Genomic DNA, 15,800 nt, shown 5'->3' with positions numbered 1-15,800 from the left:
TCACTACATTGTGCAATAGACACTTCGTCAGTCTTCAGTCAGGATTTTTCTAATGCAGTTTGTGTTCTTAGCAGTAAGGACAGACTGCTGACACATGTTCACCTTAGTCTCCACCAGGACCCTCAGATCCTTTTCTGCAGAGCTACTTTCCAGTAAGGTGGCCCACCATGTTATTGTACTCCCAGTTTCATGTCATCTACAGGTTTATAGAGGGTGCCATCTATCCTATCATCCAGATCCTTTATGAAGATGTTAAGAAGGGCTGGATCCAGCACTGACCCCTGGGGTACTCTATTTATTACTGGCTTTCAATTAAACTATGTGCCACTGACCACCGCCCTCTAGGCCTGGGTATTCAGCCAGTTTGCAATCTGTCTGCTCACCCAGCCCAATCTTCAACAGCTTCTTTATAAGGATCTTACGGGAGATAGTATCAAATGCCTCACTGAAGTTCAGGAAGATGATATCCACTGCTCCCCACTCATCTGGTGATTTCATCACAGAAGTTTATCAAGTTGGTTAGCGATAACTTCCCCTTGGTGAATTCAAGCTGACTACTGATTATTTTCTTCTTCTTTGTGTGCCAAAATACAGTTTCCAGGATAAGCTATTCCATCCCCTTCACAGAGATCAAAGTGATGCTGGCCAGCCTGTAGTTCACTGGTTCCTTCTTGAAGACAGAAGTAATGTTTGTTTTCCTTCAGAAAACCTCTATTTGCAATTCTCTGCATTCCAGCTTCATTTCACATTACACATTTTCACAATGCATTTTTACTTTAATGCATATCTTGTGGGGAAAAAAAAAACACCAACAACAAAAACATACGTACCTAAATTAAGCATCACTAACTTTATTCTAAACACCATAAAATTCCTACTACACACATTAACAGTTTATAAGTTTAATTTGAAAAAAATATATATTTACCGTTAAGTCAGCTAATTCTTCACTATAATCATCGTGTCTAGTGACATTTGAAAAGGAGCGTAGAGCGCCTGTAAGTCGTGGCAAGGCCATCTGTTACTCATTCAGTGATCCATAGGATAAAAAATTAAATCCCAGTTCAAGCACCTAGATAAGAATGAAAGAAATAACATGGCTTAGTTAATGCTACAAAGATGAATTCACATCAGAAACTTGAAAGACTTTGAGCAAATAGAACTTGGAAGGCACAATGGCTAAAGAAATTAAAAATCTCACTCAGAAACGTTTTTCAGCAAGACTGAAGACAGGGAGATGGCAGTCACAGACAGCAGTCAAAATGCAAGGTGGTTACTCAGCATGTTCTCTCAATTCCCTAAAGTTATTAGTGCAGCAGCAGTTACTCCTTTAACACTGCTAACACAAGAGGATTATATTGAAATCTAGGCAACTGAACTTGGCTGCAAACAGCAGTAAGCAATTACCACCTGCTTGAAGGTCTCCCCTGAAACAGTGTGCCCTGACAGTTTCTGGGTCATTAACAGCCTCTAGCACTGGTACAGGGACATCCCTTTTGGCAACTGCTTAACAATTTCTAAACAGCAAAGAAAGCAAAGCAAATGAAAAGAGGAAAAAAAAAGATCATGCATATCACTGAACTACTATAAGAGAAAAAGGGGAAAAAAAGTGCTATCAGAAAACCAAAAAGAGAATGCCTTAGGATGTTTTCATCTCACAGCTGCACACACAGACACACAGCACCGCACTCTCCAGGATTGCAGCCTACTTCTGCACATTCTTATTTTCTATGCAAAACAGACTCATATCTGTACAACAAAACACATCTGTCTTCCAACTGAACTTGTATTCATGCCAAGCCTTTTACAGAAACTATTCTCAAAGTTGCTTCATTTTGAAAGGCGCCCACAGTTAAATTGTTCAATGAATTCTAATGCACAGCTACAACTTCTAGGGGTAGCAAATAGATAGATTAGATTATTCTTGAAACAATTAATGATACCATTACAAATGTAATGGCCTGCATCATTCTTAGCATGCCTGAAGACCATCAGCCATCCAGAAATCTAATAACTTTAAAATAAAAAAAAAATTACTAAAACAATTTTTGAACATTCTCACATTGCACAGAACTCCCTGCTTTAATCCAATTATAGTTAACATTTTTTTTCATCTAATGAATTCATTTGTATTTTAGCCATCAACACTGCAATATAGCACAAAAGCAAATCAGCGTTCCAATCACAGCCAGAGAAATGTCACCGCCTTGTCATGCATCTTTGCTTCCCAACCTAACATGAAGTTGCTTTTTGGAAAAAGCTATCACAACAGCTGATATTCTTGAGAGAAATGCTATAACAATAAAGCTACAAAATGTGAAAATATAACATTTATAAAAACATCACAAACAAAGAAAACAAACAAGCCTTTGAAGTGGATAGAAAGGGCATGTTTAAATTCAAGCATAGAAGCAGACATAAAAACAACTCTGGCTTCTAAGATATTCAGTGAATATATGACATGTCACATCATAATAGCATAGTTCCTAGTGAAAACACACTGTCATCACTATAAGAACAATCAAAGCAGAGAACTAGTGTTCAATATTTGAGGGAATATATCCCTAGCCAACAAAAAAGATAAATCACTCATATTGTTCCAACAACAGCATTGACATTAGTTGCTGAAGATGATATTTTGGCTATATATTTTCTACTTAAATACCTTTTTCTGTAAAATTATGGTCCTGTACAGTAAAAATATTAGAATTATATTAGCATTGCATATTAATTTAATTATCCTTTCTGAAATAGCATGTCCAGTAATTTAAGAAAGTCTGAATCCAATTTTTAAAAAAAATCACATTTCATACACACATTTAGGAGATTTAAAGCTTCTCCATCAAGTCTGTTTAAAGAGTGGCTTTAAAGGAGTGCTCCTTTCTCCTTTACTAATTGAGTTAATACTTTCTAAAATAAAACACCTGGAACCTCAGAGGACAAATAAGGGTTTTGCTCCCTGATCACAGACTTGGACACTCAAATCCAGCCCAGAAGCCCTACTCTTGAGTTTGCATTAATAAATTCTGCCCTAAACACATATAAGCACTTCCAAAACTTGCTCTACAGAGCCTCCCCCTCCTCGGAGAGGCTCAAAAGTAGCCTGGAAATGGTCCTGGGCAACCTGATGCACAAGGTCCTGTCTGAGGAGAAGTTATGCAAAATGACCTCCAGAGGTAACCTCCAACCTCATTCCTCATATGGTTCTGTGGTCTGAGCTGGCTGGCTTGACAGTGCAGATACCTTGGGTTTTTGCACCTTATCCCAAGGCTAATTCCAGTGCTTGCATGCAGTGCACATACTTACAAGGACATAGCAATCAGCCTTGCAGTGGAACAAGACCCACAATTCAAAAACAGGACAGATGTAAAAACAGGTATATGAACTCACAATATCATTCCATAACATACTAGAGCCAGCTATAAATGCTAGGTCAAAAACACTGTGCCAATCTGACATACAATAAAAATTAACACTAAAAAAAGTTAACCTATGTTTTATTTATTATTTTTACATAGAGCATACTGATATAGATAACTGCTTTCAGACTATCAGCTACTGCTTGTTTTCTCGCAGCCACCATCAGATTAACAAACTCCTGACTGGGGAGAATTAAACCTATTTAAGCTGAAGCAATGGGCAAGTATCTGCATCAAATGATTCTGCTGGTTTGTGAATAGGGACCATCGAATCCAACTCCTGGGTCCCCTCAGCACCAGATAAAATTCTGACTCTGGCTAAGAGTGTTGTCCCAGTCAATACTTCTTGAACTCCAGCAGTTCTGGGTTGTGCCCACTGCTCTGGGCAGCCTGTTCCATGCCCGCCCTGTGGTGAAGAACCTTTCCCTAATACCCACTATCCCCTGATGCAGGTCCATGCCATTCCCTCAGTCCCTGTTGCTGTTACACAGCAGACCACAGCACTACCCGCCCATTCCCTATGAGGAGCTACAGCCGCTATCATGCCTCCCCATAGCTCCTCTGATCTGTGATGAATAAACCAAGGGAAATTTAACCCTAAAACAAGTGTAACTTTATATGGCAAAACACGTCAGGTTTTGCTAACGAATTAGGACAATTCAGACACATTCTGCCAACATTTATTTAGTTTAAAAAAGGAACAGGAGTTTACAAATACCTAGCACTATCTCAAATTTCCACATCCTTTTAAAAGAAACTCATCTTTCTACTGAATTTCTGTTTGTTAAGCAAAAAAAGCAATATTCACCTCTGTGAACTGTTGTAGAGAAGCAATCTCTTTTAAAGCTTGTTTTACTTCTTTTTTAAAAAGAAATGCAAGTTAAATATATAAACCTTTTATGTGGAAAAGGAAAATATAAAAGCAGATTATACTCAGCTAAAAGAAAATTCAAGTACAAAACCATTCACATTTTACTGTTTGAAGAGAAACCCAACAGTCTGCATGGATCTCAGCAGGTTTTTCCTTCATTAAACCTACAAACATTCTTACCGCTATTACAAAAGGTAACCAACATTACTGAAGTTTTCTGCTTCGTATTTTAATGTTGTTTTCCTCCCACTTCTGGCCTTTCTTTTATTTTTCTGTAAGCAAATAACAGAACCATCTCTTTTTCTTCTCCACTAAAATGTTACAAACATCACAGACCAACCGATTTAGAAACAAACAAAAGGTAACATTTATTTTAATATTTCTAGCCTATTTAACAAAACTAGCCAGCTGCCATGTCAGGCTAAGAGAAGGGGATTGCTCAAATAATTCACCCTTATTTTCAAGCTGCATGTAAATTTTTCCTTACTTACAAATGGAATAATACAGCATTAACAGAATTACAAACAACTGGTATTAGACTATGCTGAAGTACCAGCTTCTGTAGCAATCAGCACTGGGCTTTGTACATCCCTTAAAAACTCATAACAGTTATCGTGTTTAAACTATTTAAGGAATATTAAGGTATTTTACCAGATTTTGCCTATACTGGCTATAAATTTGAATTATGAGAAAATTCCTTCTGTCACTTTCAGAAACTAGAAAAAGTTACTACTTGTAACTAAAGTAATAAAAGAAAGCCATTAGATATCAGCAATTAATAGCAGGTTGCTATGGATCACATAGTACACGGATAAAACAGCATTTCACTCTCACTCGTTACTTCTAATAAAAAAGAAGTTAAAACAAAAAAAAAAAGGATGGCTGAAAAAAGGCTATTTGGTAACAATGAGGATACTCGCATTACCATAGAATCATAGAATGATCTCTGGGCAACCTATTCCAGCACCTCTCTGCTCTCTCAGTAAAAATTTTCCCCCAACATCTAATCAAAATCTTCCTTTAGTTTAAAACCATTCCCCCTTGTCCTGTCACTATCTACCTTTGTAAAAAGTTGATTTCCCTCATGTTTATAAACTTTCTTTAAATATTGGAAGGTCGCAATCAGGTCTTCCTGCAGCCTTCTCTTCTCCAAGCTGAACAGCTTGTCTTCACAGTTCTCCAGCCCTCTGGTAATCTTTGTGGCCCTTCTCTGGACCCTCTCCAAAAGCTCCACACATCTTAAATTCACTTAAACTTCTTATCCAAGCATTTTTGTTGCAAACAGTCCAAATGCAGCACCTAACAATAAAGTTGGCAGTTACAGATATTAAAGGTTTAATAGAGCCTGAAATATTAATAAAAAATGGCAGGCCAATGCAAGGTAGTTATAGTAGTAGTTAAAAATAATAATATTTTCCAGTTTTGTTTTTTGTACCCATATAAACTTGGCTAATAATTGTATACTTCGTTTGCTTTCAGACAAACTCATTTTCTGCAACAGGCACAGACATCATGCTGGAATTCTTTTGAGATGTCTGGATTGCACATCACTGATCTCTGCTCCACACTAAGATGGATCAAAGACTCATTCCATCTTCGAAGTGGAGATGTCAAGATAAAGAAATGTGCGCCCAGGCAGGCTCAGAGGCTGTTTGGTACACGGTACAGATCTCAGTCAATATCAAAACTGGAATAAATGCTTCAGCACAATGAAGAAGTGAAATAGCAACACTGCATGCCATGCACCCCTCCCTTTTTCCCATCAGAAGGGCTTATAGCTACACACATTAGCACTTTCAGAACATCAAAAGGTGTTCTCTCCTAATATCTCAGTTCAAAACGTTAGTGAAATTGATCTGGGAGGATGGAGTGACTGAACATTACATAATGGGAGGGTATGACTGCACCCAGATATCACAAAATTCTTCAATTTCCCCAAAAAGAAAAATAAGAAACAGAAGGTAATTGTATCAGAAAATGTTCTTGTGAAGATATAGCTAGTGGCACTGTACAAGAAGAACAGAATTATGAAAGAGGTAAAAGTTATCACAATCCATCCCTCCTAAAAAGATTTATTAAATACTATCTACATAAATGTGAGTGAATACCCTTATGCAAACAAGGCAGATTAACACAAGGATTACCAAGAATAGAATAAATGTAGCTGTGCAATCATCTGTGTCTCTCAAAGATAACAGGCAACTGTGCCTAGACACACACAACTAATATAAACCACTGGTTTCTAATACTGGCCCCTAAAACAAACCCTGTGCATACTCCATAAGCTCTCCTTAAAACACCTCACCTGCCTACTGCATTTCTGATAACAATGCACTTATAAGAAGACACCACAAGTATTTACAGAGAAGACCATCCAAAGCCTAACTCCCACTTCTTTTAGGGCACTTAAAGACATATCCACCTATATTTTTCCAGGTGGTGTGAAATCATTTTCTGTGCTTGAACCATGCTGAAGACTCAAGGTTTGCTTATGACAGACACCTAAGTGGGATTTAGTACCTAAGCATAGTGCCTACTGGCATTTGAGATCCTTTACCATATAAAAGGTAGTTCCCTGGGTCAGTGTGACTCATGGAAACCTCTGCATACTCAGAAAGAGCAGCTGGACATAAGGTTACACAAGGTTCTTAAACTGATGACAGCTGTGTGCTTAAGCACCTGAATCACTTACCGAATCTATCAACAACTAAAACAAATGCCCTAAATACTACATTACAGATCAGTTCAAAGTAACTAGCGGTTTATTATTCACTCAGTGCCATTCTTATCCCTCATAACTCTGATCTCCTCAAGCACATTTTCAATAGGCCTCAAGTTTGGAATGTAATGATTTTAAAGTGAGAGCATCTCCTCCAAATATTTTTGAAGAAAGTACAAAGCTTTCCCTCTGAGAAAAATACATATATAATATTTTCAGCATTTAAAAAGTATTTCAGTAAAATAAAACAAAAGACCAAGACAGCAATACCCAAGAGTGCCTGTACGCTATTATTCAGCTTACAATGCAAAGAGATGCTACGAGTCCGATTGCTCCCTTACTGCACATTTACTCAACCTGTAAGGTTCCAAATACAACTTGGAGACCTAAAAATCAGAACATTATGGGAAATATTATGAAAAAAATGTGGAAAAAAGTTTGAGAGAGCTATGTAAAACTTAAGGCAGGTGTATAAAACTTAAGTGGGTGGTTAAGAAAGCCATGTCCCTATGAGACAAAATATAAGACATCTAATGCAGGTGTACATGAGGCACAGATCTTTTTCCCAGATGTAGAAACTGCCTGCTCACACAGCTAACGCATCCCTGCACAAACATAAGGGAACTTGCATTGTTGCATATGTACCTACATTATTGCTTGTAATTTTGATAAACTGACCTGACAGACAAAAAAATAAAACAAATTGGAATTGTTCTGCCTATGTAGGCAAGTTCACCTATATCAGTGTTGCAACTTACAGACATGAAAAAACTTTTCTGAGATTTATTTGACAGGAAGAATGAAAATAATCAAGTTAACCTTGAAGGAGTGTCTCTTGAAGCTGAAATACTCACTGAAAGAGTTGCTCCATAAGTAATGCCTTCTCCTTATTTCCAAGGAAAATACAACAGATACAAAGAGCACAAATAAGACTACCCAGTGGAGCAAATTCTCAGCTACAAAACATTATTTTTCAGCAGTCACCATCATTAGCTATGCATTTTTGCCAGCAATGAACAAGAGTCTACATGCCATGCTTGTCAAAATCTGCACTAGGGAGGTGACCGATCGTCGCTGTCACCACTGCTGAAACACATCACCCATTGCCTCACTGTGCTCACATCACTGTTTGATCTCCACATACATTCAGTAAGTACTGATGAATGTCAGTGGATACAGGGGTTTCTTTTGTTTTGTTTTTGTGGAGTAATTCCATGACACATCTTGATAGACACTTCCACACCAGAAACCATTTTGTCAGACTGCTCCTCTGCTGCCATGTGTCACACAGAAACAAAAGGCAATGGAATATAGGTGGGAAAATTCAACCTCTACTGCCCACACCACCAACATCTGCCTCTGACATCATGAGCCAACATGAGAAATTAGGAGGCTTTCAGAGCAGCCTTGGAACCACCAAAGTAATTATGAACAAGTTGGTTAAACAATTCGGTCTCTGGTCTTTATGGCACTTCTATTTTATACATTGCTGAATTCATCATCAAAAAAAGATGTCTAATAATTGCAATAACTTGTAAGTGGTTCGTATCATTAGCTTCATCAGAAGAGGATCACAAAATTCATGCTATATTCAGTATGGTGTAAAATGAACTCTATTTTCATAGAAAAGCCATTGGAAAAGTTCACATCACTTGGAAAGACAGAATGTCAATTTTGAATTAACTATCTTAGCATATATCATGAGCCCTTGTCAAGCACTTCTGAAGTAATTAGTTATGGTTAATAAAATCACTTCACCTAACATACAACTCATAGCAGTTGTACAAGCAAAGTACAGCCAGGAGCAAGATGCACATTTAATCTTCAGGAACAACTGTTCTATGAAAGCACTGAAGCAGAGCTTCTCATTTGCAGTGAATATTAAATCTTTTTTTCGTGTCCAGCAATTTCATCAATAAAATTGGTAGTAATATGGGTAACGCTGGCAATCTGAAACAAGAAAAAATCCTCAAGTACTTTAAAGTAAACTGCACAATTATTTTTCAAAAGTGAAATACGCAGATTTTTAGAATACTTCCAAAAAGTTGCAGATTCTACACTATTTCTAAGTTAAAAAATAATAATAATAAAAATTATAATGTAGTAGATTAACTTTAGCTATCACTGAATGAAAACTTCCCAGAACTATCAACTACAAAAATGTTCATTCTATTTCCAGCATCTTTTGTGATAATCATATTTATCAATAGTTGTAACTGAGAATACAGAAATACAAAAAACGTGAGCCATTACATGTACGTAAAGATAACCACTTGTCCATGCAAAACCATCAACTTTATTAAAATAGTGCAAGTAATACTGTGTAATTTGCTTGCTACATTTAATAAAGTTTAAATTCTTCTTTTTCTACTTGTCTCAGTTTTTGAGTACAAGAGGAGGCAGAAAGTTATGGCAGAGTTTCAAAAAAAAAAACTGCCTTAGATATTAACTTCAGTCACCAAACCCCCAAGACTGATTATCTGTGAAGGGCAAGCTTCTCGACATCAAAACTTTCTCCAGGACACACGCACACTTCATCGCAAAGATACAGTACATATCTTCCTAAAGTTATACAGCAAGTGGGAGCCGAAAACTGTCGATTCTATCCAGTTCACCTCTACAACTGTTCAAATTCTGAAATTCTGAATGTGCTCAGAGGACCCTACCTAAATGGCACAGACCTGATAAGCATCCCCTGAATGTTACTCACTAAGCTGCTGTGTTTAAGTCCTACATCACTACATCATTATGTGACTTTTTTTTGAGGGTGAGTAGATTTAAGTGGTAAGGTACCCCTCAATCTTTCCAATATTCCCTGTAAAGTCTACTATTCTTATTATTTATTTATTTAAATCAATGTACCCAGATGCCAGACTCAGTTCCCAGCAACTTCTAATTGAAACAGAGTTGATCGTCTTCTCCAAGAGCTCACATACTGTCGAGGGGGTCTTCAAACAGCACTTCAGGTATTTAATGATCTGCAAATGATAGCTTTCTATTTGATTTTTTTATTATTAGTAGTAGTATTAAAAATAAGAACTCTAAGAAAAAAAAAAAAGAGAGAGAGAGAGAGAGAGAGATACTACAATCGTAATATTGTAGTTCTTGCAAACTAAAAATCAAGCCTAAAGCTGCTGACAACTCTTTTCTGGGCTGTATGCCTATAGAGATGGCAATATATGCAGCAAGATAACTTGAGAAATACACCTGTATAGTTTCCTACAGTGGCAAGACCAAACTATGACTTTTTCACAATTCTTACAAACACCAGAAACGTGTGCTTCTTTCATGAGAAAATAGAGAAGGGGGGAAAAAAGCATAGAGTTATTAATCCTGTCTGATATAGTAAGAAGGAAAATACCTCCATTACCTCTTTAGAAACATGATAAGGCTAGAGAACGTCTGTTTCCAACTGAAGCATTTTTGAAAGGGCCACATGTTCTGTTACAATGTACATAAAACTTCTTAATGTTTTAGACACATTGTAGCTTAAGCTAAAACATACCCACATTAGTCAAGATTCTCCTATTTCCTAACTAGAAATTGTTGGACTTTCATTAATATTTAGCATGCCAGAAACTACATTCAGATTTAAAGAAGTGACTTTCAAAGACTCCCTATAAACAAAAAATGCCATATGAACAAGTAAATGGCATAATTCATACTTAAAAGGCAGCACAGAAAAGCAAGGAGTTTTCACTTGGGTACTGGCAGGTACCTGCTAATGGATTGAGTAGTTTTTTTACATACATATTATCTCCTTTGCTAAATATTGCAAGAAAGAGTAAGTTCTTCATTTTAACATTTCACAGCCATATACATTCAAATTATTAGGACCAGACATCACTAACTTTGAATTCACAGAAACACAGAATTGAAGGGGATAGAAGGGACCTTCAGAGATCAAGTCCAGACACCCTGAAAAGCAGCCCCCCTACAGCAGGCTGCACAAATAGGTGTCCAAGCAGGTCCTGAATATCTCCCGAGAAGGAGAGCCCACAACCTCCCTGGGCAGCCTGTTCCAGTGCTTTGTCACCCTTACTGTGAAGAAGTTCCTTCACATATTGGTGTGGAACTTCTCAAGCTCCGGTTTATGGCCATTTCCCCATGTCCTGTCTGCACAGACCACTGAAAACAGTGCCCATGTCCCTTTGTCTCCCACACTTAAGATATCTGTAAACATTATTCAGATTCCCTAAGTCTTCTTTTCTCAAGGCTGAAGGTCCTTGTGAAAGACCCAGGTCACCCACCCTTCCACATAGAAAAGGTGCTCCAGGCCCTTTATCATCTTTGTGGCCCTTCTCTGGACTTTCTCCAGGAGATTCCTGTCTTATTTGTAACAGGGAGCCCAGAGCTGGATATACTCCAGGTGAGACTTAACCAGGGTAGAGCAGAAGAGGAGGATCACCTCCCTTGCCCTGCTGGCCATGCTCCTTTTCATGCACTCAACTCACCATTGGGGATTATCCTTACCACGTACTATCTTTTCCTAAGTTACCAACAATATTCTGCACCCCTATCATGCAGTTCTTTCCTCTTTCTTATATAATCCTCCCTTAGAGCTTCACAGTAAAGTCTGTGGTCTGACTAGAGTGAAGATAAGCCTTCACTGCAGCCAGTGTGGCACTGTGGTGCTGTGCTTTGCATTCATGGCTAAAACTGATGGAAACACACCAGTACTCTGGTACTGTTGTACAGTGTTTGTAAAGCATCAAGGCTCATCTTTCCAGCAATTTTAGGAGGAGACACAGCAAGGACAGCTGACCCAAACAGACCAAAAGGACATTCCACACCATGTGATGTCATGCTCAACAATAAATATCCAGGGAAGAGGGAAGGGCCATTCATGGTTAAAGCATTTGCCTTCCCAAGACCCTGCTTCTCCTAAAGTGTTCCTGACAACAGGAAGCAATGAATTAATTTCTCTTTTTGCTTTGCTTGGACACGCAGCTTTTACTTTCCCTATTAAATTGCCATTATCTCAATCCACCAGTCTTCTTATCTTTCCTCTATTTTCTCCCCATCCTCCAGCTGTTATATGCAGTTTCAAGGGGAATGGTCTATGCCATGCAGTTCGAATAGCTTCAAGGAACATAGATCACAGAAATCTTTCCCATCACAGTAAGCACTGTTGTCACAGAACCAGACAAAGCCACTTCTCTCAGTCACATTTTTAAGTGTCTGAACTAAATGTTGTGCTGGGTTCCCACAGCCAGCAGCCAAGCACCCACACAACCACTTGCTCAGTCCTCACCCCAGTGGAATGATGGGAAAAGAAGAAAAAACAGAAAACTCGTGAAAAAAAACATAGAAAAGACATAGACATTTTAACAAACAAAAGACACATACAATAACAACAAAAAAGTAAAAAAAAAAAAAAAAAGGATCTCATCATCCATTTAGCACTGGAACAGGCTGCCCAGGGAGGTGGTGGAATCTCCTTCTCTGGAGATATTTAAGACCCGCCTGGACGCCTACCTGGGTGACGTGTGTAGGAGCCTGCTTGGCAGGGCGTTGGACTCGATGATCTCTAGAGGTCCCTTCCAACCCCTACAATTCTGTGATTCTGTGATATCCCATAGGCAGACTACTTTCTTTCCAACCTCCAAACTGGGACACCTTAGGAACTAACCCCTTAACCTCAGTTTTTACACTGAATGTGACACTATACAATACCTGACTTCCTGTCCTCTCCCAACCCATTCATCCAGCAGGCAGAGTTGCAGGGAAAAAAAAAAAAAGAAAAAAAAAGAAAAAAAAAATAGCTTTGACACACTACTGAGCAGTAGCCAAAATACTGATGTACTATTGTGTTTTAGCAACAAACCATGGCTATGATAGAAGTAAACCTTAGCCCAGTCAGACCCAGTACAAGTATTCATAAATAGTTCTTAGTGAAAACAAAGGATATCCAACTTGTCAAGGACAGATAAGCACAAAGAATACTCCAACAATAGATCCCTGAAGGGACTTGTACTTCAATAAACATGAAATAGTTCATTTCTGTGGGGTGATAAGGCATTCATAAGGTGAGTAAATACAGAATGACTGGCTATGGTAAGAATATATATATCCTTATATACAAATGTTGGAATTAGGAGATCCATTATAAAATTGAATGTTAAACTGAAAACAGTATCAGATGGAATGCCTTTCCTATGCAGAACACAATTAAATCTGGGAATTCATTGTCACAAGATGCCAAAAAGACTAAAAGTTCAAGAATGCTCAAGAAAGGATTAGATGAAGTCAGCTAACTTGGTAGCTATTGAACACAACAGCTTAAAGGCAGCTTGTCACTTACATAAACCACTGACTGCTGAAAGACAGTGGGAAAACAAAAGCATCACTGTATGCTTGTTTGTTGTTGGTTGGTTTTTTTTTGGTTGGTTGGTCTGATTTCAGAACATATCATAAGCACCTGCTATTTGCCACTACAAGAGACACAACTCCAAGCAAGACAAACATTTTGTGTAAAAATAGAGCTTTGGAGTCAGGTGGTAATAGAGACTCTAAGGATTACAATTTGGGATTAAGGTGCCTCACATCTCTAAAATTAATTGTCCAGCCATTGTTTCCTTCTCTTAGCCCAAATTCCATCTATCACTTTTCTAACAAACTTTAGCAACACATTAGAGATCATTTGTTAATTAGGTATGTCCAAACTAGAGCAGGGCTTGTTTTTTCTTTTTTCATTGTGCATCAAAGCATAACTTGATGTAAAAGTTACAATAAAAATCATGTAAGCTAAAAAATGTCAAATATCAACTTCATTGTTACTAAAAAAAAATTAACTGGAAGAAAAACCCTTCCACTGGTCAACATCAAGTGACTCTACTGTTGTCTGTATTATGCATCCAGTTTCTAGAAAGACACATCAGTGTAGAAAGGTGAAGTACAGGATAACAAGAACAACTGCCCATCTAGGAGACATGACCTCACGGGAAAGCTTCAGCAAATGTAGGTTATTATGTTACTGGGAAAAAAACACATCAGTAGCATTCAAATGCAGCTACAACACAGCTACAGGGTGCAGACCTCTCTTTACTTTAAAAACAGGTAAGTTATGTAAGTACCACTTTAGGTTTAGCTTCAAAAAAGCCTCCAGAAATACATAACCATCAGAACAAAACATTGTCATTTGACACTCAGATTATTTCCTTTCTGAATCAGTGGGAAAACATCAAAGTGGTCTGATCTCCTCCAAAAGCTAAGCTAGCTTCCTGAAAAAGAGTTCTAATAAGTAAACTAATTTAAACACTTCATAAATAATGTTATGAATGCTTTGTCCCATGACAAAGCATTGCTGAACTAGATGGGATTCTGTCAGTATTACCACATGAATGGGAAAGACTACCTCCATACACCTACACATCTAGATCTTGGATGGTGTAAATTCTCTCATGGCCACAAACAACTCCAATGCAAAGAAAATTATTTGGTTACAGAGCCTGCCAAAAAGCAGAAGCTCACTGATACAATGTGGTCTATTGATCAAAGCCAGCTTGCATCCAAACTATTGTCTGGTTAGCTTGATCATGTTTTCTCCTAAAAATATATAACTGCAACCTATCGTGTTGGTAAGTGTTCTGACCTCTTCTCTGGAATTTCTAACAGTTTTTCAGCTACACTAACAACCCAAGACTAACACTGACTCAGTTCTCACTCCAAAAGAAAAGGTAATGAAAAAGTAAAACAGAGTGAGATAAGCAGAAGACTGTTGGTTCTATTTCAATAGTTCTATTTCACAGTCAGTCCTTTAGAAGGCCTGACGATTGAAAGGGGTCAGTATAAATGTCAGTTTATCAAAAACAATTAAATTAAAGACTCAGGACTTATAGTTCTCGATATTATTTGAATGCCAACATAAGATACTCTCCTGAAGCATCTGAGTGGCTAGAGACAGTTATGTATTTTACAAACTAAGCAGGCAGTTTACATGACCAGCCACAATGAATCATACAATATCTGAAAACATTCCCCAAGATGACAGGCTTTTCTTGTTGCTGTTGTTTTGTTGTTGTTTAATTCGTTTCTACTGCTGAATTTATTGATACCAATAACAAGTACTGAACGGATTCAGACCCGTACAACACCAGTGCCGTTTCCTCCTGCTTCACTAAGCAAACCAGCTCAGAGAGGGGAAGGGGTCAGCGTTTATTCTCATCCCGCGGCAGGGCAGCTCACACCCCAACACACGCTTGCCGACATCAGACAGGGCCAGCAGCCCAACGACGCCATGCCTTGAGTCCCACGCCCACCCCTCGTGGACAGCCCCACTACACGGCACCCGGCCGGAAAAGCCACGGGGAAAGACAAGGGCTGCCCCGAAGCTGGCCCCGCCAGCAGCGGCTCGATCGTTAACACAGCTGAAGGGGAGTAAACCTCGGCGAGACCAGCTCCGGCCGAGGCCAGGACCGAGGGACCATTCCACTGTTGTCGCCCTCCCCACTCCAGACCCCCGCCCGCGCACCTGCCTTCCGGCTTGCCGGTTCCGCTGCCGCAAAGAGCCGACGGGGCGCGACACTGCCGTAAAGCGAGCAGGCGGGGCGGAGAGGCTGTGCTGAGAGTCGTCCTGAGCTGGCTCGGACGGGGCAGTTCTTTGGGCTGTCACTTGCTGATCCTGTTCCCTTGACGGCAGCTCCCCGGCTGATTCTGTGGCCACACTCCCAGCACAGCCTGTTCAGTACCTCGTTTCTCACCCCGGCGAGTGTTTCCGTGGCTCTTCCCCGTGTACTCACTGAGTGCCGTCACTCCGAGCTTTCTGCTTCCCAGCCCCATCTCAGGGCGC

General features: G+C 39.0%; 1 protein-coding gene across 2 annotated transcripts in view; it reads right to left on the bottom strand.

The window, feature by feature from the left end:
- The window catches only part of ASCC3 (activating signal cointegrator 1 complex subunit 3), a 247,601-nt gene extending 232,008 nt beyond the window's left edge, over positions 1-15,593 (bottom strand). The window contains exons 1-2 of one of the 2 annotated variants that reach the window (XM_015858848.1): positions 15,483-15,593; positions 929-1,072 (exon numbers count right to left, since the gene is read on the bottom strand). In XM_015858848.1, coding sequence (XP_015714334.1) covers positions 929-1,018 — 90 coding nt within the window. In that variant the 5' untranslated portion in view covers positions 1,019-1,072; positions 15,483-15,593. The remainder of the gene's footprint in view (positions 1-928; positions 1,073-15,482) is intronic. The other variant, XM_015858850.1, reaches the window with a different exon arrangement.
- Positions 15,594-15,800: the final 207 nt, after the last annotated feature.

The sequence above is a fragment of the Coturnix japonica genome, chromosome 3 (assembly GCF_001577835.2).
Source record: "Coturnix japonica isolate 7356 chromosome 3, Coturnix japonica 2.1, whole genome shotgun sequence".
Taxonomy (NCBI): Eukaryota; Metazoa; Chordata; class Aves; order Galliformes; family Phasianidae; genus Coturnix; species Coturnix japonica.
This window is presented reverse-complemented; position numbering and strand designations above follow the sequence as displayed.